The sequence below is a fragment of the Eleutherodactylus coqui genome, unplaced genomic scaffold (assembly GCF_035609145.1).
Source record: "Eleutherodactylus coqui strain aEleCoq1 unplaced genomic scaffold, aEleCoq1.hap1 HAP1_SCAFFOLD_28, whole genome shotgun sequence".
NCBI lineage: Eukaryota > Metazoa > Chordata > Amphibia > Anura > Eleutherodactylidae > Eleutherodactylus > Eleutherodactylus coqui.
The window spans coordinates 1,181,126-1,204,965 of record NW_027101783.1 but is presented as its reverse complement, the minus strand read 5'-3'; the positions used below and the strand labels follow the sequence as shown (position 1 = coordinate 1,204,965).

The following is a 23,840-nucleotide window of genomic DNA, read 5'->3' as shown; positions in this document are numbered from 1 at the left end:
GCCGAGTCGACACACAGTTTATAAGGGAAGCTGTGGCATGACATCAAAACTGAGGCAAAGTAAAGTTTTAGTCCTGTCAGGTTGCGTTTGATGTTTTACGTCTCTGATGTGATGTTCGCAAAATAAACCTGAAGAATTGGAGCAAAGCAGGAGAAAGTTGTTGTATTAGTGACACTTTATTGTAACAGATCGCTGACAGGTTACATGGAGGGATGTGATTCGTTTCAGACAGCGCTGCTAGAAGATTTGGGAAACCATTACAATTTTCTCATTGGGAACAGATTGGGCCTGGAATATATTAAGATTTTTTTTTATCCCCTGGAACTATAAACAGCACTGGTTCCAATGGAATGGAGCAAGCAGAGATCCTGAAAAATGTGAGGAATTGGTGCAGAAAGTTAGTTTTTATTATACATAAAATAACATTTACTGAAACCATGATAGCTTTTTAATTCCTTCCCTCTCCATGGTGTCCATTTACATCATGGCAAGGGGGTCATTCCTGGTTCATGGGAAAATGAACATCATAGTAAACTATGCCTACAAGGGCCAGTGGTGATTGATAGCTGGGCTTCTACAGTAGCGTCTGGGAATGAAGAGAAGGCCAATCTCCCTACATATTGTGGTCAGCACTGATTGTATCATCTTAAGTGATTTTAACTAGGGAGACAGGAGGTTCCGTCCAACACACCATTGCCCCCCACCCACCAAGTTGCAGTATGCCACTACTTGCTAAGGCAATTGGAGACTTAATAATTGGCCTCCAGGTCCGCCATGTATGGAAGCCTATTAAATGGGCACTAACTTTTCAAATAACTTGGCCAGTGTGTTAACAAGAAAAACTGCAATTTACTTTATTTGCCTAAAATGTTGTTTATGTGTTAAAACATCACCATAAAGTTCTTCCCAGTAGGGTTCTCCCTTCCTCCTAACTTTCTGTCCACTTTCTGTTCTCAAGTCTGTCATTAAAGACCAAATTATGGAAGTGGAGGAGAGAGAAAAATCATCATTTTTGTTGAAGTGTATAGAGAGCAGAGGGGAAGGAAGAGGAGAAGGTGAGACTCACGCAGAGGTAGAGAGGCAGAATAATGACTGTTAGCCATCATACACTGCAATAGATAAGTGCAGAATATTATGTAAGTAATCAAACACTTGTGTTTTTAAGTGCCCTTATGGGGGTACTAGGTTTTGTATGTAAAGAAGTAGAAAACAAAAGTGAACCTGCTCCATATAGTGACACTGAATGTGCACCGCACATGCATAGTGCATGTTGGGAAGGGGTTAAATAATGTCACACTGAACATTCACTGCATTAGGAATAGCTGGCGTGTGACATTGTTTGGTCAGTATCACAGTACCACATGATGGCCGTGTCACATTCGGCTCTTAGATAATGTGCAGACCTCTACTCTATGCAAAAAAAGGCAGCATTTGTTAGTCTTGGGTGACTTGAGTGATTTTGACCGCGGACAGATTGTTAATGCTCAGTGATGTGGTGCCAGTATTTCTGTAGTTACACTTAATAGCTGTGTCTGAACCAAGAATAGTTGAAAAATGAACAGTCATCCGACAGAGTATCACACAGCGGCAGGCCACGTGTGGCTGATCCTAGAGGCGAGCAGCGGGTGACATATCTGGCATCTTAATGTTCCACAGCAGAGTAACTGACCCAGCAGTACAACAGCAGGGAGGTTGGACAAATTTCCGCAATGACTTTGTGGTGTAACTTGCGTCGACTGGGGTTCAATAGTCAAAGACTGACAACAACGTCTCACATGGGCACAGGAAAGACGTCAATGGACCTTGGACACGTGGCAGAAGGTCGTTTAGAGTGACAAGTCCCGTTTCCTACTGAAACAGATGAATGGCCAGGACCACATTTGGTATAAACAGCATGAAAAAGTATTCCATGGGTGCACTGTTGGGGACCAACAGGCCGTCACGGCAGTGTCACGGTTTGGGGAGCATTTTCCTGGCATGGCCTAGAACTGTTGGTCATCATATCACAATCCTTGGTTGGTGAACTCTACACGGACCTATTATCTGACTATTTGCACCCATATCTTCAAGACGTCTTCCTCGACTACAGTGCCACTTTTCAGCAGGACAGAGTTCCATGTCGTCAAACAATGACTTCTCCACACGTACGATGCCTCCAGACTCGCCACACTGCAACCCCAATGAACATGTTTGGGATAAGCTAGAAAGGGCTGTGAGATCTGCTCCTACTTACCCACAATATGTGCACCAACTGATGGAGCGGCTGTAGTAGTTGTGGGTCAAGTTGAGTATCGAGGATGTTCGCCACCTTGTGGAATCTGTTCCCGGATGTCTGAAAGCCGTGATCGCCCAAAAAGTGGACCAATCCCTTATTAAGTAGGTGTTCCTAATGCAGTGATTGTTCAGTGTAACGAAGACATATGACAAATGTTATTTATTAACTACTTTTATGTAGTATGACCATCTGTCTTACAACAGGGAAATTCAAATTTAGAAAGCTGCACATTTTTACATATTTTCAGTAAATTTCTGATTTTTTAAATAAATAATTACAAGACCTATCTACCATTTATCTCTAAAATGAAGCACAGTTGAGATTATTAACAATACAAAATTTTGTTTAAATGGGACCGTGGTCAGACCATACTCTGGTCTACGGGTCACTTCGGGTCTTGGCGGGGGAGCGTGGAGGGAGGAGTACTTGGAGATTAAATGACAATATCTTAAACGGCGCAATATGCCTGAGAGATATTCGCTCAACAATATAGCGGATCATAGATTGGATAACACGGCGGCTCCTATACAGTGGGAGGCCTTGAAATGTGTAGTGGGAGGAGTTTGCATTTCACATGGTACAAGACTCAAAAAAACAGCACTCACAGAATTTAGAGAAGAAACTAGAGGAGCTAGGAATATTAGAGGGATCAAAAAAAGGGGCCCTCAGATAGATCTTGGGCAGATATCTCAGAACTGCGTAACCAGATATTATCTATTTTGGACCAGGCATCCCTCTGTCGTAGGGATAAAATCAGGGGGGGGGGGGTATATATGGAGAACAATGCGCTCTATCCTGCAAATATACACAGCAAAATAGAACATGCATTCTTTTTCGTGCTTGCATATTACGCAATTCCAACACGCTAATGTTAGCGGTACTATGTAAGCCAATGTAATTGCCTACGAGTTACCGCTTATCACATGGGCGTACAGAGCCTGCGTAATATGCAGTAAACATACGGTCGTGTCAGCCCGGCCTACATTACTTATTAGTAAATAAGCCCCAATATGTCATAAAAAGCAGTCTCAGAATCACTTGCGTAAGTAAAAACTTCAAAACGTATCCCCCGAAGAAAGTGACAAAACGCTAGATTTGAAAAATGGGGTTGCATCCTGAAATCCAAAATAGGCCGCATACTTAAAGGTGTTGTCCAGTTATAAACTATCAATGGCGTATCAGCAGCCTAGGTCACCATAGTAGATCAACAGGGGTCCGATGCCAGGAAACCTTGCCAATCAGCTATTCACTGAGTGTGCTCGTGCACTGAGCTGATTTCCGCAAGAAGCAGACAGCACCATTCCCACTGCAGTGGCCAAGCTTGGTACTACATGCAAAGTTGCCACTGAAATAAATGGGAACTTGGTCTGCAATACCAAGCCTGGCCACTGTAGTTGGAATGGAGCTGCAGAAATTGGGTCATTCTATCAGTACATGGACCCAGCAAACAACTGATCAGCTGGGGTCCCAGGTGGCAGACCCCTGCCGATTTATTATTGATGGACTATCCTGCTGATTGGCCATCAGGGGTTTAGAACTGGACAACCTCTTTAAGGGTTAAATCTTGCACATGCATTGTATATAAGTGAGACAATCTCTGCGCAGGCAGGTAATTTGGTGATACTCTGTAGCCTGACAATTTTTCAATTAATTTTCCTTTAATGGGATATTATTTTGCCAGAACACATTGCTTTTATTAGCACAGTCAGAATTCTCCTACAGTAAACTGTTTTATAATGAAATTTTCTGAGAGTAATGCCTCCGTTCAATTAACTTACTAAATATCAAGTCAAAAAGTGCCGGCTCTGTTTTTTTAATTCTCCTTACTTGCCTCATTTTGTGAGGATTCACGTTCCTTTTTGATGAACTCTTCTATGCTGATTTCTTTCTTGGCTCTGCTACAGACTACCTGCTTGGCCTTTAGTGTTGCAGCATTATACCTATATATGTTTTCTATGCAGCATGAGGTCCTTCATTTGCCCAGTTATTGCTACTGTATTACCATAATAGTTCTTTAAAGCAGCATTATGGAACCTGAGTGCCGGATTATACAGCATTTTGGACAGATATATAGTCATAGAACGATCTGTAAGGGTAGAACACCTCCAGGATGATGAACAAGAATAAAGTGTGTTAAATGGGGTATTCCAGTGCTTTTTTTTATTTTTGCTATTGATGACAGCAATAGATCAGCAGCTGATTCCTGGGGCGAGCTGTCACTGCGGTCAGCACAGGAAGCAGAGTGTGCTGGCGATAGCGCAGTGGCCCTGATTGGTACTGCAGGTGCAGTTCTCATTCAGTGGGAGCTGCACTATAGTACTAACTGGGGCCACTGCACTATGGTTGACAGCTTCAATTTCTACCACGGGAATCAGCTCAATGGTGGCCATCTGAGCAGCGGATCCTCACCGATCATCTATTGACTTGTAGGTCATCAATAGCAAATATTTAATTAAAAAAAGTCCTGGAATACCCTTTTAATATTTGACTCTCCCAAATGGTTATATCTACTGAAGGCCCTTTAACTGTACATGGGCTCATGATAGGCTCAAACGTTCGCCTGCCTGATCATCGGTTCATCTAAATATGCTGGCGATCAGCCAACGAATGAGTGCTGTGCTGTTAAGGAATAATATCTTATTCCTTAATATCACAGCAGTGATTCGTTGGCTGATCGCCAGGGATGAATACATAGTAACTAGAGATGAGCGAACGTGTTCGGCCCCGCCCCTTTTCGCCCGAACACCGAACTTTGCGAGGAATTCCGTGCTCGGGCGGAAAAAGTTCGGGGGTCGCCGTGGCAGCGCGGGGGGGGGGGGGGTGCGGCGGGGGGGGGGGGGGGGGAGAGGGAGAGAGAGAGGGCTCCCCCCTGTTCCCCGCTGCTGCCGCCCGCGCCGCCGCGCCTCTCCCCGCCCGCCGGCGCCCCCCGAATCTTTACGCGCGGACACTGAAGTCCTCGGAAAAGCCGGTGTCGGGGTGCGTAAGTGCTCGTTAAGAACACGTTCGCTCATCTCTAATAGTAACATAGTAAAATCTCAGCATAAAAATTTAAATCAGCTGTAAAATAAGCAAACGGTGATTATTGGCATATTCAGAGTTGCCGATGAGCAGGCAGGCGAATTTGTAGAAGAAAAAAGTTTTACACCGACATAGAAGGGGATTCTTTACTGTAAGAGCAGTAAGACTATGGAATTGTTCCTAAGGACGTGGTGATTGTGAACTCACTACAAGAGGGGCCTTTTGGCTTGAGGAAGGTCTATTACGACCGAAACGTTGCCGAAATTGTTGTAATGGGGAAATAAATCTTGTATTTTTCTACATTGCTGAATGCTGCCAGTCACTATTTTCTCTATCCTGATTGCACCCCCGGAGCCTTTCTGGTTTAGGCTTCCTGACTGGCGTTTGCATACTGTTTTGCCTGGCTCTATGTGAGGATATATGCTGTGCTGCTGAGAACCTCTTTCTTCTACAAGAGGGGCCTGCATGACTTTACTTTAGTGTAACAATATTACATGTTCTAGTCACTGATTACTTCAGAAGGGTCGGTGATTCAGGGATTATTCTGATTGCCAGATTTGGAGTCGGAAAGAATTTTTCGCCTAAAAGGAGGAAAATTAGCTCCTACCACATGTTAATTTTCCCCCGCCTTTTTCTGGATCAACTTTGCAAGATAATAGGCTGAACTGGATGGGCTTGTGTTTTTTCAGCCTTGTATACTACAGTGTTTCCCTGATAATAAGACCTACCCTGATAATGAGCCCTATCCTGAGGGAGTTTTTTAAGGAGGGGGGTGGGCTTGAAATATAAGCCCTTCTACGAAAATAAGCCCTAGCTACACTACATGTAAAAATAACAAAAAACAATACTCTAGCAGCCGGCGTATGGGTCCCTCACTCTGGGCTGCGATGCTGCTGCAGCTTTTGTGTCTTCCTGCATGTCGACAGAGCACTTCTTCCTGGTAGCGGAACTTGAATACCCCACTTCCAGCAAGCTAATGCTCTGATTGGCTAATCGAGTACAGCTTCAGCCAATGAAACACGATACTCGATTAACCAATCACAGCCACTAATGATGTCATTCAATGAACATTGTGATTGGTTAATCGAGCGCCGTCTCTCATTGGCTGATGTGGCGCTCAAATGACCAATCAGAGTATTAGCTTGCTGGAGGCGGGGTAGTCAAGCCCCGCTATCAGGAAGAACTACTCTGACGGTGTGCAGGAGGAAGCCTGCAGCAGCGATGGAGACCAGTGCGAGGGACCCGAACCTAGAGTATTATAAGGCGCCCCCCAAAAACAAGACACTGTGCCTCTTTTGAGGCAAAAATAATCTAAGACAGTGTCTTATTTTCGGGGAAACGCGGTATGTTACCATGTTTGGGCCCGATCATCAGCCTGTATAAAAGGCCTTCAGTCTTCTTTATCAGATCTGAGATGTTAGATTGTCTTGCATTTCTATTATGGAAGCAAGTGCTGGTCTGTTAGCTTTTCTGGAAGATGGCAGTAGTTGTATTGTGTTACTGTTCTACTATAACAACTGCTTGTCTTGCAGCCCACACACAGGATGGCAGTATTATGAGAGCGATGTCCAAAAGATCCCCACCGCCTGTATTACCGTTGAAGATGCCGAACTCATGGCTCGACTGTCAACCCGCGGTGTTAAGATCGTCGTCAATCTCAATATGGGAGCAGTCCAGCATCCAGACGCTGATTCATTCAATACAGTGGCAGAAATAGTGGGCAGCAAATACCCAGAACAGGTATGTGATCAGCCAAGCAAATAATGTGGGAGTTCGCCCACCCTTATCCAAGGGCTTTATGGTTTACCTTCTGTGCCATAAAAGTTTGTTTTAACCACTTTTACTAGTGCAACATGATATGACATCTGCTACATGGAGTTTAAAGGGGTTATGCTGATATTAGAAGTTGTTCCATAGCTGCTGGATAGGGAATAACGTATATATTGGTGAGAATGCAAGCACTGAAATCCCCACTGATCCTGAAAACAGGGGTCCCAAAAGTCCCCGCAGGAATGGTGCGGCTGTTGACATTTGCACCACCATTCCATTAATTTCAGTGGGGACTGCTGGAAATAACCAAGTGCTTGAAGTGCAGATATGCAATAACTTTTAATGCTGGCACAACCCCTTTAAGACTGAATATAACCTCATGCATGCCACCGCATTACAGATATGTACAACCTACAGGTTGCATGTAGCCATAATACAGCTCGCCTACAAGTTTAGGGCCTTAAAGGGGTTGTACCAGAATATATTTTATCACCTATCCCTAGGATAGATGATAAAAGTCTGATTGCTGGGGGTCTTACTGCTCAGACCCCAACGATCCCAAAATAAGGGGCCCGTGTTCCTGTTTTCTCCGGGACTATTGTTCTCGGGATTGGTGAGACCCCCACCGACCAGACTTTTATCACCTATCCTAAAGATAGGTGATAAAGGTTGATTCTAATATAACCTCTTTAACCTACCTCCCTACAACTCTTATTCATACAGAAGAGTCGCCATATTATTTTGGACGCCATATTAGAAATTGATTCTCTCCTGGACGTATTATTACTCTGGGAATACACAGGACCGTACATCAGCACTATATGGCAGCACATGTTGCTCTATGGTATGGTACCTACATACAGACACCGTGCACACAGCTTGGTCGTGAGGCCTAAATGACATGCTGTCTCAGCCATCAAGTCACTACTAATCGGATATTTATTTCCTATCCTGTGGACAGGGGAGAATAATAATAATCTTTATTTGTATAGCGCCAACTTATTCCGCAGCGCTTTCAGGCATGGATAAATGCAAAACAATACAACAATTGCAACAATTACAATGTGAGATACATTGGGTTAGACACAAATGGGTTGAGGGTGGTACAGGAGGTGCAGGGGTTGGGGAACACAGGCAATAGGAAATTTCATGTACAGATCATTTATAAGAAAGCAAACAGGGTGGGGCACCATAGGGAGGGGCGAGGGACTAGGTCAGGAGATTTGGTATGCTTCCCTGAAGAGGTGCGTTTTTAAGGCACGTCTGAAATTTCGTGCATCGGGAATTGTCCGGATGCCTTGGGGTAGAGCATTCCAGAGGATGGGTGCTGCTCTAGTGAAGTCCTGTAGGCGAGCATGTGAGGTTCGTATTACAGGGGTGTTTAGTCTGAGTGTGTTAGCCGATCGGAGTGAGCGCGCTGGGTGGTGTACTGACAGTAGGGAGGCGATGTATGGTGGCGCAGCGCCATGCAGAGCTTTGTGAGTGAGGTAGAGGAGTTTAAATTTAGTTCTGCAGTGGATGGGCAGCCAATGCAGCGACTGGCATAATGCAGAGGCGTCTGAGTAACGGCTGGATAGAAAAATGAGTCTAGCTGCTCCATTTAGTATGGATTGGAGTGGAGTGAGTCTAGTGCGGGGGAGGCCAATGAATAGCGAGTTGCAGTAGTCAAGCCGGGAGTGGATGAGGGCAACCACGAGTGTCTTTAGCGTGTCCGTGGTTAGGAACGGACATATTTTAGCAATATTTCTGAGGTGCATGTGGCATGTTTGGGCCAGAGATTGGATATGGGGGGTAAAGGAGAGGTCAGAGTCCAGTGTGACTCCAAGGCATTGGGCATGCCGTCTGGGGGTTATGATGGTGCCAGACACTGGAATGGAGATGTTGAGGGGAGGTTGGTTAGAAGGTGGAAAGACAAGGAGGTCAGTTTTAGAGAGGTTTAGTCTGAGAAAAAGGGAGGACATAGTATTAGAGACAGCGGACAGACAGTCAGTGATATTTTGGAGGAATGGTCCAGAGATCTCACAAGAGGTGGTGTATAGTTGGGTGTCATCAGCGTAGAGATGATATTGGAGGCCAAATTTGTGGATGGTTTGTCCGATTGGGGCAGTATAGATAGAGAAGAGAAGGGGACCAAGGACCGAGCCCTGGGGTACCCCAACAGTGAGAGGAAGTGGAGCAGAGATAGAACCAGCAAAGGAAACACTGAAAGAGCGGTCAGAGAGGTAGGAAGAGAACCAGGAGAGAGCAATGTCCTTTAGACCAATAGAGCGGAGCATAGTGAGAAGGAGGTTATGGTTGACAGTGTCAAATGCAGCAGACAGGTCAAGGAGGATTAGTAGGGAGTAATCACCTCTCGACTTTGCAGTCATCATGTCATTTGTTACTTTTGTGAGGGCATTTTCGGTCGAGTGTAGAGAGCGGAAACCAGACTGGAGGGGGTCGAGGAGTGAGTTGTCAGAGAGAAAGCGAGTAAGGCGGGAGTAGACCAGGCGTTCCAGTAATTTGGAGATGAAGGGGAGGTTTGAGACGGGTCGGTAGTTGGCAGCATCAGTTGGGTCCAGGGTTGGTTTTTTAAGCAGAGGGGATATGATGGAGTGTTTAAATGAGGAGGGAAAAGTGCCAGAGCTTAGGGAGAGGTTGCAGATTGTGGTAAGGTGAGTAATGAGAGCTGGGGAAAGGGAGCGGAGGAGGTGAGAGGGGAGAGGGTCGCTAGCGCAGGTGGTGGGGCGGGCAGCGGAAAGGAGCCTGGAGACTTCTTCCTCTGTCGTTGGTTCTAGCGTAGATAGTGAGTAGGTGCTGGGTGCAGTGCTGATGAAACTGGGATCGGGGCTAACCATGCAGTTATCAGAGATTTCTTTTCGAATGTTGTCGATTTACTCTTTGAAATAGGCAGCTAGTTCTCCAGCAGTCAGGTCTGTCACAGGGGCCTGTTCTTTGGGGCTGAGGAGGGAGTGGAAGGTCTCGAAGAGTTGTTTGGGGTTGTGGGATAGTGAGGAGACAAAGGAGATGAAATAAACTTGTTTGGCATGGTGAAGGGCTAGGTTATACGTTTTAAGCATGAATTTGAAGTGGAGGAAGTCTGCTGGCAGCTTTGACTTTCTCCACAGCCGCTCAGCGCACCTAGAGCACCGCCGGATGAAGCGCGTTTGGGACGTGAGCCAGGGTTGCCGTGGTCTGCGTTTGACGGCTTGAGTCACGGGTGGTGCCGCTTCATCCAGGACACGGCTGAGGGTGGTGTGATAGTGTTCGGCTGCCAGGTTAGGGCAGGGGAGGAGAAAAATAGGGGATAGGGAGGACTGAATAGTTTCGGCAAACTGTTTAGTGCGGACAGACTGGAGGTTCCTAGAGGTGCGATAGATAGGAGGGTCAGGGGAGATGCTAGGGTGCCTGATGGAGAAAGAGAGAAGGGGGAGAACTTTAAATGTTAGCACAATTACTTTAAAGGGATTGTCTAAATCAAGGAACCCCCTGTCATCTGATCCCCCATGTGTTAAAATATGAAATCAGCATTTATTCACTTCTCTCGGCTCCACGCTCATCCCGCGCCGCTGGCTCCAATCTCCACTGTCTTTGTTTACAGGCTGCTGTCAAGTCCTGTAAACCTGCTGTAGCAGCCAATGACAGCACTCGGCCATGGTCACTGAGCACTGTCATTGGCTGCTGCAGCTTGTTTCAGGCTGACTGCAACCTGCAAAGTGACATCACATGGACAACGGTCCCGTCGGCAGATGATTAGTGGGGGAGCCGGGAGAAGTGAGTAACTGCTGATTTGTTATTTTAAAGGGGTTGTCCTGCGCCAAAACGGTTTTTTGTTTTTTTTTCAATAGCCCCCCCCCGTTCGGTGCGAGACAAACCCGATGCAGGGATAAAAAAAAACAAAACGGGTAGTACTTACCCGAATCCCCGCGCTCCGGTGACTTCTTACTTACCTTGTGAAGATGGCCGCCGGGATCTTCACCCTCGGTGGACCGCAGGTCTTCTGTGCGGTCCATTGCCGATTCCAGCCTCCTGATTGGCTGGAATCGGCACACGTGACGGGGCAGAGCTACGAGGAGCCGCTCTCTGGCACGAGCGGCCCCATTCAGAAGACAGAAGGCAGGACTGCGCAAGCGCGTCTAATCGGGCGATTAGACGCTGAAGATTAGACGGCACCATGGAGATGGGGACGCCAGCAACGGAACAGGTAAGTGAATAACTTCTGTATGGCTCATAATTAATGCACAATGTACATTACAAAGTGCATTAATATGACCATACAGAAGTGCTGAACCCCACTTGCTTTCGCGGGACAACCCCTTTAAGGCACGGGGACCCGGTGACAGGGGTTTCCTTAACTCGGACAATCCCTTTAACTCTGACAACGGTGACAACCTCCTGCCCTAATTGCAGTGGAAAGTGCAGCTCTGGAGTACAAACTGCTGCTTAAACAAAGTGCTAATCATAAACACATGTCGGCTTTATTACTTGGGTGCAGCAAGCAGTTTGGCTGATGCTATATAGAAGCATTAGCTATAATTTGGAAATTATCTTTTTGTCAACCTTCCCGTTAGGGATTGCGGAGTTCTAGCTGGCGGGTCACATGGTAGGTACAAAGTATTTGCTTAGAATAAAAATGCAAATCTCTACATTATTTTCCTGGCACTGTACTGCTCCTTTGCACTTTTGATCACGTTTCCCTTCATGCCTGATGATTGATCTACCAAGCCCATAATTATATCGCACACTGAATAGCGCTGAGTACGCCAATTCCAATGTGGGGAATGCGGTTCCAAGGATTTCTTTGTGCTCTTAATGAAGACATTCGCATTCTGCTCTATATGTCTTCTGTGCTCTTGGAACTTTACACCTGAAATCAACAGTTTGATACTTTGTATCTCAGTGCCGCTACTTCACATATTCTTCTTGCAGCTACCGAGGTGTTCGGAATCACACGATTACACATAGCTTCTGGTAAATCACATATTGTGTGGTGGCTTTGTCATTAGCACAGGCACCTATATCACACGGGGTCCGCCTGTGATGCCCAGAGTGGATTGAGGAGTCTGAGGACAGCGGGGTCACAGCATGATCTAATGAGACACATTTAGAATAAGCTGCGCTGTCTCGCTTGCCCATACACCATCCTAAACTTTACAGTGACAGAAGATCAATAAAACTTCTTTTAAAGAATGTTGCAGTTTTGTCCATTGGTTTTGGCGGCTGAATAAGACGTTATTTTTTGAACACCTGTAGAAGTTGAAATACAATGCAGCAGTTGGCAATAATGGTTTGTCCTAGAAAGGTCACTCATCAGCATACGCTGCCGGGGCGCTGGCGAATATATAGTTTATATAACCGCTGCAATAAATAGAGAAAGTCATATAGTACCAAAAGAGTTTGTCCCCGTCTTAAAGGGGGTTCATTCACATAAAGCTTAAAGGGAACCTGTAACTAGATTTTCACCCTCTACATTATCACGTTATACAGCTAGGGGAATAGCATCTTCAACCTGTCCCTATTAAAGATGCAGCACCAGCCTTAGGCCCAATGCACATGGGCGAATTGTTGCTGTGGAATTGGCGGCGGGCATCTGGCCACGGATTCCGCAGCAATGTCCGTCCATAGCATGCAATGTAAAATGATGCTTCCACCACACGAGCGAAATTTACTTGCGATTTCTGCTCGCAGAGGACAAATCGCAGAATGCTCTATTTTGGTGCGGGACTCGCACGGACGGCTTCTATTGCAGTCAATGGAAGCCATCTGGCCTGTGGCGATTCCAAAATGTCAATTTCAAAATCGCCGTGTCATCGCTGGTGCTGCATTCTCTGCACTGCGCACTGGTGCGCTGGCCCGGCACATCCGCAGCAGGGAGAAAGCAATCTGAACAGGTATCTGGGGGGTCACTTGCCGGCACAGGGTCTGATTCCGCTGCGGGATCCGACCCGGGCGTGTGCATTTCGCCTTAGGTTGGATGATGCCTGGTGCATATTTTTTTTTCTTGGCGTCCCCCACCTCAAAAAAAGAAAAATGGAAGTACAAAGAGGAGACAGCGCCTCGGAAGACAATATAGATCATAGGGGGAGGGAGATCTTCTGCAAATTCTCATATGATCCACATCAGTGGAGAGCAGCATATGGGGAAAAGGATCTGTTTTTTTCCTCATTGATTGCAATAGGGTTTTTAAAAAATGGAAAGCTTTCACTTACTTCTGTTAGGTTTTTGTTTTTTAAATGGAGCACATAGCGCAGCCTGCAGCGTAATTTGCGCTCTTTAAAAATGGAAACCTGACCGAACGGAAGCAAACAGAAGCTTTCCATTGAAACCAATGGGGGAGGAAATGGATCCTTTTTTTTCCTGTTTTAATTCCAATTCTCTGCTGCGTTTGTGGATAAAGCCCTAACGCAGAAGTGAACTTGAGCCTAAGTGATTGGAGTGAACAAGGCCCCCCCCCATACACTTTTATCGTATCGCGCCCCCCCCCAGCACAAAATGCTCCATTGCTCAACCTACATATCAGATTATCTATTGAAGGTTCCCATTTTCAAGTGTTTTTTAATAGAACAAAGCAGTCAGGCATCACAGATCATTTGAAAGGATTTCTGCCTCTTTTGCTGCTTTTTCTTGATTTTGATACACAGCTCTGGCCTGCGTCCCTCTAGGATGTTTCTTATGGACTTTGCTTTGCAGCTTTTTTCCCCCCATGTCTGAAGATGGCATTTACATCTTTCTGAAATAGAAGCTGCGCAGTTGGACTCGGGTCATTGAGGACACTTCATTACATTGCAGAACTCTTTTATCATAAGTAGCTGTGCGCAGTCTGAGCCGCTGACTTCACTCTCATACTAACTATATACTGATGTAGCAAAAATGTAACCGGGACAGATTATCCCATCATACACGGAGGTGACTTGTTATCTTAGGGGTGCATTCACCAGGCAGAATCCCATGTGAAATCACGGAGGAAATCCACAATTGTGCAGGTTTCAAAGGCTGAAAATTTCAGGGCCAATTTCGCCGCGTGAACATACCCTGCCAGACGCACAAATCTCACACAAATATGAAAGCCATTCTTTTGAATGGGTTAATTCACACTTGCAATGTTTCCTGCATAGCACCGCATTGTGATGCGGGAAACATCGCAGCAAGCCAATGCTCTAGCAATATCGCCCATTGCTTTCAATAGGGCCTGAAGCAGCAGCGACGGCCCCATTGAAAGCAATGGGGGAGCCTCACAATCCTCTGCCACTGCTGTAACAGCAGTGCCAGGGGATTCCTTTATCCCTGCGGGGAAGTCCCTTCATCACTGAACACTGTGGCAGCAGTGGCAGAGGATTGCGATCTTCTCCCATTGATTTCAACAGGGCCAGAGCCTCTGCCACCGGCAGCATTAAAAACAATGGGAGAACATCACGATCCCCTGCTGCAGCTGTCACAGGGGATTCCTTCAGCCCTGCTGGGATGGGAGGCTGTTTCCCTGCAGACTTTTCAGAAGGATTGCGAGTGAATCACATCCTGATATCGCTCTTTTGCACGAAATCTGCCTGCAAAAACATGTAGAAAAATCAGCTGCTTTTTTCCAGTTTTTGGCGCAGATTTGCACATAGAATTTGCCATGTCAATGGGAAAAACATGCGTACGGAATTCCAAGGCAGACAATCCTGTTTCTGCATCAAGTGTCATATCGCTTGTTTCCACGTTGCAATTCCGCACGTTGATTTTGTCCATTGACGGCAAACTCCACATACGTATCCGTGTCAAAATACGCAGCAAAAACCTTTTTTTACATGCTTTTTCAGGCGGAATTTGCAGTGGAAAATTCTGTAATGGATTCCACCACATGGAGATGCCCTAAGGCCTCATGTCCACGTGGAAAATCAGATCTGCTGCGGATTCGTAACGCGGATTTGGGCTGCGGATGCACTGTAATTGTCTTTTATTTTTCATGCGGGAGATCAATTGTGCTATGTGCTCTATGAGCTCCCGCACGCGTGATCCGCACTAAAATGCTTCATGCTCCAGAAATTTTTTAATTACCATCCGCGGGTATTTATCTACCCGCGGGTGGTCAATGCATTCCTATGGGGCGCGGATCCGCGTGCGCGAAAAACGCTGCGGATTTTAATTCTTATTTTCCCCATGGACATGAGGCCCAAGGGCTTTTTCACGCAACCGTATTTGTGTACGTTTTTCTACATGCAAATTGCAGAGAATGGAGCCCATTGATTTCAGTGGGTTCATTCCGATGAGCTTGTGAGTTTTGCATGAATATTTGGGTGCAAATGTAGAACCTGCTTTATCTTACTGGGTTTTGCACAGCAAAGGTCCCCATAGATGTCTATGGGAGGTGCGCAAATTCGCAAGAGGATGCATGATACACTGCGCAAAACCATGAAAAACAAAACCGCTGGACATCATTAGACTAATAGCCTTATAATCCATGGAAATGGTGTCTCGTGTGTGTGAACTCACCCTGATGCGCAAAATGTACAACACTATGCACAGACATAGGGATCTGCTTCCTACTGACAGTGGGACCGAGAATCTGCTGATTGGAAGGATCTGAGCATTGGACCCCCGAGGATTGGTTATCAATAGAAAAAATGTCCAAAGCTTGTGTGTCAAGCATATTTTTTTTGTGGGAGAGACAGAAAAATTTACTAAGACCCAATGTCCACGGGTGGGTTTAATTTGCAGAATCCGCACAGGAGATCCGCAAATCAAGCCGCCCATAGGGAAGCATCGGCGTCCGCAAATTAATTAAAGCATGCGGATTTGTTTTGGTCCAGAAAACAAATCGCAGCATGCTCCATTTTTGTGCGGTTTCTGCACGGACGTCTTCCATTGAAGTCAATGGAAGCTATCCGTTCCACGGCGCAGCCACAGCTGACATTGCGGACGGGCCGTGGATACCGTAGGAAAGCAGGAGTTTGAGAAAAAAAACTATACTGCGCATATCTAACGGCAAGCCGTGAGGACCATGCACAGTATAGCAAAACCAGAAGTGGAGAGGTCTGCTCGGACGCCGCTGCTGGAAAATTACAGGTACGTAATGGTCACTGGCCGCGGGCAGGGCTGGATACTGCGTGGGATTCCCTGCATTGAATCCGAGCCGCCCATGGACATGAGGCCTAAGCTACACTTTTCTATCCCCCAAGAACTATATGAACTTTAGGGCTACTGGTTATGTACTTATGAACTACATCTCACCAATTATGGTCTATAGGTATGCCAAGCAATAGGATTTAATAGTTTTTTTTTGTATTAAAGCGTATAGTTTTGATAGTTGTCTAAAATGTGATGTGAAGAGCTGTAAAGTGTCAAATTCAAGGCCCGCGGGCTGAATCTGGCTCTCCATGTCATTTTATGTGGCCCATAAGGTCCAGACGCAGGAGAGCCCTTTTCTAGATTGGACTGTCTGGCGCTCTGTGGACTCATTTGCAGCTTGCTGGTGGGTACTGGGATCACGGCGGCCATCTTGGTCCTACACTGGGCACAATGCGGTCTGAGCCCTGTGACCGCCACTGCAGCCCCTGGAGCCTTTGGTTTGCACTTCTTCTGCTGAGCCTATCCTGCGGTGCAGCGCTGCTTGCCAGGACTCAGACAGTTACGTTAAGCAGATTTCTGTACTTTTCTTCATTCCGCTATCCATCACCCTTGACCGGTCTCCATGTTCTGGCCGCTGAGTAGCACTTCACCCCCCTAATGATGCTGCCACCACCAGGCTTCACTGTAGCGATGGTATTGAGCAGGTGATGAGCAGTATCTGGTTTCCTACAGACATAATACTCAGAATTGTGGCCTACAAATTAATTCTTGGTTTCCTCAGACCAGAGAATCCTGTATCTCGTGGTTAGAGAGTCCTTTAGGTGCTTTTTGGCAAACTCCAGATGGACTTTTACTAAGGAGAGGCTGTAAAGACCGCTATAAAGACCAAATTGGTGGAATCCTGCAGTGATGGTTGACCTTCTGGACGTTTGTCCCATTTGCACGGAGGATCTTTGGAGCTCAGCCAGAGTGACCATTGGGCTCTTGGTCACCTCTCTTACCAAGGCCCTTCTCTCCCGATTACTTAGTTTGTGAGTCGGCCAGCTCTAGGATGAGTCCTGGTTGTTCCAAATTTCTTCCATGTAAGAATTATAGAGGCCACTGTGCTTTTTGGCACTTTCAGTGAAGCAGAAATGTATTTGTAGCTTCTCCAGATCTGTGCCTCCCCACAATTCTGTCTCTGAGCTCTATAGGGAGTTCTTTTCTGCTTATGGCTTGGTTTTGGCTCTGATATGCTTTTTGAGCTATGAGACCTTGTATAGACAGTGTTGTCTTTGAAAATTATGTCCAATCAACTGAATTCACCCCAGGTGACTCAAATCAAGTTGTAGAAACATCTCAAAGATGATTAAGAGAAATTGGCTCCCCCCAGAGCTAGATCAACTAAGGATCGGGTACCTTACTATCTGCTTGTACGTTGCCCCAGATTAATGTGTTGGTTTTCTAGGGTTATATCAATAGCACAGTTTGGGCTCAGAGTTTTTGATCTTTAGAGAGCCAGCATTAAAATAAATAGGGTTTTAGTATATGGCCAGTTTTAGTCTGGGCTGGTAGTATGTGTCCTTTTGCTCTGAAAGTGCCATGTGAAGTATTCCTGCAGCTTTTATAGCAGACTTATAAAACATGGTGGAAAGTGCTTCTTAAACCTGATTTGTTGCAGCTGTTGAGTTCTCAGCTCTTAAATACCTCACTTTTATGCACTTGACCTTCCATACACGGTAATGTTTTATAATCACTTTCTTTGCTTTTATTGAAATAAAAAATTATGGTAAGCATCTTGTTTTTATTAGCGAAGGAAAAGTTCTCAATGCCACCACCGATGATCCATCTGAAAACTTCCACAATATCTCACACTCTTGGCACCCAGGTTATTGGTGCAGAGCGTTTGTTATTTCTCAGTTAATGCATGTTGGTTGTTAAAATTGTTGGCAAAGTTATTATTTGTACAAACATATTCTTGCAGTTTTTTTTTTTTAGTTTCTTTTTTTTTTAATTCTTGAAGAATTCGAGGGCTACATATAAAAATATATATTCTGAAGAAAATATCCTACCATTTTGTATCTACAGATACTATTCCGACCTATTTGTCTTCATGATTAAAGCGACCCTCCAGTACTGAACAAACAAAGATGTCCACAGCGCTCCTGTGACTACTGCTACACACTGTGCATTAGTATGCATCAGTAATCTAAGGTCAGGAAGGCTAGAGTGCCTACAAGGTGTGAGGAGACTTATAAGGCCATCCATGCTCCTCTGGGAAATATGCAAATATGGAAGATGGAACAATACCTCTACAGTGTAACCTATTGTAAAGCAGCATTCTTTCAAGTTAATGTCAGATTTTTTTAACAATCCTTGTAACAATAACTGGGAATTATAAACCAAAGCCAGAATCTTTTTCAATAAGGAAAATATAGCCATGCATAGACAGCTGTTTTAGGGTGATTGTCAGTGTGCAGCAGGTTTCTGGCTTGCTGCCTTCCAATAGGTGGCACTGTAGAGTTATTGTTTCATTTTCCTATTTGCATATTTCCCAGAGGAGCATGCATGGCCTTATAAGTCTCTTTATATCTTCTAGGTGCTGTTATCGGAATAGCAATGGGTTACCCTGATTTCACTGCCTGCTCTGAATTGTAATTGAGAGGGGAGTGCATGCCGATAAAGCCGAAGACACAGAGATGTATCAAAAGGCAATATGCTTCTGTTATTTATCAGAAAATAGCCTAGCTTTTTACAGACAAAGCATTGCATTGCAGAAGAGGAGTGTACAGAAGAGTAATCACATTTACATCTGATTGGTTACCTTGCATACACAAAATGACGTTTCATTAGAGATACATACTCTTAAAGTCTTAAGAACTCAGAAACTAGAACCTATCCTATTGATTAACATATGTTAACGCCTTAAGGTGTGTGTTACTACTAAAACAAGTGATTTCTAAGAAACAGTGTAGGATAGTTTGTGTTTAATATGTTTTTATTAAAGCTTTTATCAAATTTTCACAATAACAAAACAAGTATAACAGGTAGCTAGTCTCGCAGGACTGCTGCATTAATATACAGGCTATAACAATGAAAAGTCACACTAAAATGTGACCGGACTCGAAATTGCTCGGTGTTCAACTGACACCTCTTTGGTATTCGTACTTTGGCAGCGAGTCCTTCGGTTACTGAACCCATAGTTACATGTAATCCAAGCGAACCGGAAAATAATAGAATGGAAAACATCCAGTTTTTAAATAGCTACGGCGACCAGAAAGAAAAAAAGAAAAAAAAAAAGGAAAAAACACATAGAAAAGAAGGACACAAGAAAACCTAGAGTACGCGCAGATAATGGGGGAGGGATGGAGGGAGAGGGGGAAAAAGGAGGAGGAAGGGGGAGGTACCGGAAACAAGAAGACAGGAATGGAGAGGGTGCAAGGGCACCCAGTCCTCGTAGGTTGACAATCCAGGGCTCAGATCTACATCATAACTTCCCGCAACCCTGGGGCAACTTGTCGCCTCACCACCCCGTAATATTCTGAAACTCAACTGAGTCACGGAATTCATTCCATACTGCCCATGCGCGCCTGCCCGAGCTCTCGGCTCCAGAGCCCTCATCCCCAGCTCCTCCATGTACATCAGGTGATTTAGCTCTTGTATGAATTCTACAGTCGAGGGGGTGACGCCGCTTCGCCAATGGCGTGGAATAACAGCCCTGGCTGCAGTGAGGAAATGTCGCAGAAGACCCTTCTTAATCGCAGCAAAGGGACCAGGGATGATTGAAAGCAGCGCCAGTTGTGGAGTAGCATCCACTGTGCTGCGTGACACCCCCTCGAATAATTCGAAGACCAACTTCCAAAATGGCTGTATAAGGGGACACTCCCACCAGATGTGCAGCATGGTTCCACGCCCAACCCCACATCTCCGTGTAGGATAGTTTGATCCTGTAGTCATACTTCCATCACTTTCTTACCTCACAGTAACTTGTACATACCACTGAATGGCCACTTTATTGGAGACAGCCATCTAGGAGCATTTTGGACCTTCTATGGCCTTCAGAACTGTAGCAGTTCATCATGGAATAGATTCCACTAGGTATTGAAATAGTTTTGCAGGAATATTAGAATTAGATGGAGTTACTAACGTGCTTTGGACACCCGATGGGAAAGGTTCAGCAACTCATGCTGCTTATGCCAAATTCTGACCCTCCCAGCAGCATGGCACAACGTAAACCTGGATTCATCTGACTAGGCACTGCTTAGTAATCCAATTTTTGCCCTTTCTTGCCTCCTGGTGTTATGCCTTTCTGTTAGAGAACAATGGCACTAGAACTGGTTGTCTGTGTTTACAACTCAAACTCAGCTCAACTGCAAACTCCCAAAATAAAGTCTTTACCTTTCAAAAAGTCTACCCTTTTTGATAGCGGTAAAAGGGTACACATGGCAAATAACACTAATGCGAACAAAAATTCAATGTCCATGTTCCTGCAAGTATTCTGCTATTACTAATACAATATCGTACTAAAAGCATTTGAACACCCATATCAGTAGAATGGATTGTGTCTTATTAGCATGTCAGGTGTCGTAAACCAGGCTACATAAGATGCGGACCCTTGGAGGTGTCATAGTTTGGGACGGGAACTGCACGCTGCTGGATATAAGTGTTATGTTGCTGCACACAAGCCGTCCATCATGGAGGCAATGTATTGGCCAGCTACACTGATGCAAGAAGCATCATTATTGGGTAGCTGAGCAATGGAAGAACATTCTATGGAGTCACAAAGTACTCTACTCCATTATCAAATCAGATGAACATACTTGGGTGTGGAGGATGCCTGAGGTATGCTTTTTGCCTGAGAATTGTGCGAACAGTTAAGGCCAGCTTCACACGGTCGAGAAACTCTCACGAGATTTGTGCATTGCAAGCCACACAAATCTTGCATGAGTATGCACCCTGTTCTTTTGAATGCAGTCATGTACATGAGTGATGTTTTCCTGCAACCTATCGTGCTGCGGGTAAAAATCGCTGCATGTCCTATCTTTTCGCATTTCTCAAAACGTGTTGCCCATTGTTTCTCAGACCAGTATCGCACTCGCCATGTATAGGTAGCCTTAAAAAGGGATTTCTGGGACATAATTTTAAGCCAGTTTACGTTTTTCTTGTTTTTTTTTAAAGAAAAATCGAAAACCCACCAGCGGCTCACCATCTAGCACTACAGCCTCAGTGCCCGCGTGGACACTAGAAGAAAGAAACAGTGGGGGGTTCATGTGTCGTTTATTGCACATGTGGCCACTCAGTCACTTACATACTTCCACGGCTGTGGAAGAATCACCACTGAAGTCGTGAATGGCCAAGCTGTCATGTGCAAAATGAGTGGCACATGGCTGCCTGCCGCTGCGTCTGGGTACCATGCGGCAGACACACTGTATAGTAATAGTGAACCCCATAGTGGCCCGAGTGGTAATCGGGTCCTGTATAGTTGCCCCAGTAGTTATAAGGTCCCTATAGTGACCCCAGTGGTAATAGGGTCACCCATAGTGTCTCCAGTAGTAAGTTACCCCCATATTGGCCCAGTAATAATAGTGATCCCCATAATGGCCCCAGTAGCCATATTGCTCCCATAGTGGTCCCAGTAGTAATAGTAATCCCCATAATGGCCTCAGTAGTCATAGTGCTCCTATAGTGGCCTCAGTAGTAATAGTAACCCCCATAGTGGTCTCTTTAGTAAGTGTCCCCTATATTGGTGGCCCCAGTAGGAATAGTGCCCTCCATGGTGGGTCCTGTAGTAATTGTGTCCCCTATATTGGCCACAGTAGTAAAAAGTGACCCCCATAGTAGTCCAAGTAATAGCAACCCCTCTCCCCCCCCCACCTTTCTCGTATTCGCCTCTGGCCGGCCAGCAACCTAACAGGCATTCCACTCACTCAGGGCTCTTTCACACAGGCGTATACCAGCCCTGTTTTCAAGGCCAGCCGATGGACGCCACCCATCTGAGGCATTGGTTTCCAATGCCTCACGTCAGATGGGCATTTTTCCTCTGCGTAAAACTGTCCAGATGGCCAGAAAGCGGATACGGTGTGCATTCCGGTCGGTGCTTCTATGCCGGCCAGAAAAGATAGTTTTGGAACTATCTTTTCTGGACGGAATATGGCCGCTGCCATAGACTCCTATGGGTGCCTATGACAGCTACAAGAGAAGGGAGGTGGGAGGGAGTATAGCAGCATGTCTGCTAAACTCCCACTCCCTTCCCTCCTCCTCTCCGCTCCTTGCTGGCTGTTTGCAATGGGACGGGTCGAGGGCTAGTGTGCTATGCTCCCCCTCTCCGACCCTTGACAGCTGCCAGAAATGGGAGGGGGCGGGGAATAGCACACTCCCCTGCCCCCTCCCCTTGCCGAGAGCTGGTGAGGGGTTGGAAAGGGGGGGGGGGGGAGGCAGTTTAGCAGAGGTAAACTGTCCTTCCCCACCCGCTGTATCCCAGGCTTAAAAATAGCAAATGAGTCCAGTAGCACTCTTACTCTTATCCCACTACAGGGAGAGGTACTCGGTCATGCACAGCCACAGTATGAGAATCATGGACCTCCAAATGCCCAATATCGATCATAGTTCAGAAAAAGTAGTGGCAGCATCAAAGGTGTATAGCCAAAATAGGAAAGATTTTATTGCTCAATGTTAAAAGGCAATGTTTTGACTAGAGGTCCTAATCACGCCTATCCCGGGCTTGGCGTATACTCACCGGACCCGGGCTGCTGCAGGCTGAATGAGTGGATTGCCTGTTAGGTTGCTGCACAGCCAGCGGGCTACATATTATGAGATGGCAGGCCAGATTTGGCCCGTGGGCCTTGTGTTAGACGTGTGTTTTAGACAATAATGTGCTGCTGACAACGTGGTAATACTCTGCGAATGGTCAGCAATGCTTCCAACAAGACACGCTGTTTTACATTGGTTTGAGGTCAGTGTCCCATGATTGGATTGGATTGGATTGGCTTGGCTTGTACAGAGTTTCGACCTGAACTCTATTGAGCATCTCTGGGATGAACTGGAACATCAGGTCAGGAAATATTAACAACGTCCATCATCTTCTTGGAAAGAACTTGCTAGACATTTGCAGCATGAATGGAAAGAAATACGGAAGTCTATCAAATGTTAGTAGAAAGTATGCCACCGAGAATTTCCAATGTCATTAGGGCCAAGGGAGCCCCACTAAGCATTAACATATGTTAATAAATACTATGGACTCTTGCTCAGGGATCCAATTACTTTTGATAGCAATATATATATGTATGTGTGTGTGTATGTATGTATATATATATATATATAAATATATATATATATATTCATTCTCATAACTAATATAGATCAAGTCAACATATTATGCTTTTCGTACAGTTTCCTCCACTCTTCCGTCCCAGTAGACCTTGCAATCTAATCCTGCAATACAGTCACATGATAGTTCACTCGAGCCAATTTAACAGGAAGTTAAACTTGTCATTATGTTTCTGGAATCTGGGAAGAAAGTAAAGTTGTTACAAGAATACCATATGGCCAGAAGGGGAAAACATACAAATTCCATGCAGATGGTTGAAAGCAAGCCCAAGGCCCGAGTCTTACAGAGCAGAAAAGTTAATCATTGTGCCACCCAAAGCACTTAGCACGCTGGCAGGAGAAATCCCATGCTCTCATCTTCGGTTGATACGTCCCTAGTCTCGCAATATGCTTCATTTTTCATAAGACCCAACAGATTCCCTGTAACATTCGGAGCTAGGACATG

General features: G+C 45.5%; 1 protein-coding gene across 2 annotated transcripts in view; it reads left to right on the top strand.

The window, feature by feature from the left end:
* Positions 1-23,840, top strand: part of LOC136591282 (carboxypeptidase Q-like) — a 405,344-nt gene that overhangs the window by 158,439 nt on the left and 223,065 nt on the right. For both annotated transcript variants that reach the window (XM_066588501.1, XM_066588500.1), the window contains exon 4: positions 6,826-7,033. In XM_066588501.1, the coding sequence (XP_066444598.1) occupies positions 6,826-7,033 (208 nt within the window). The remainder of the gene's footprint in view (positions 1-6,825; positions 7,034-23,840) is intronic.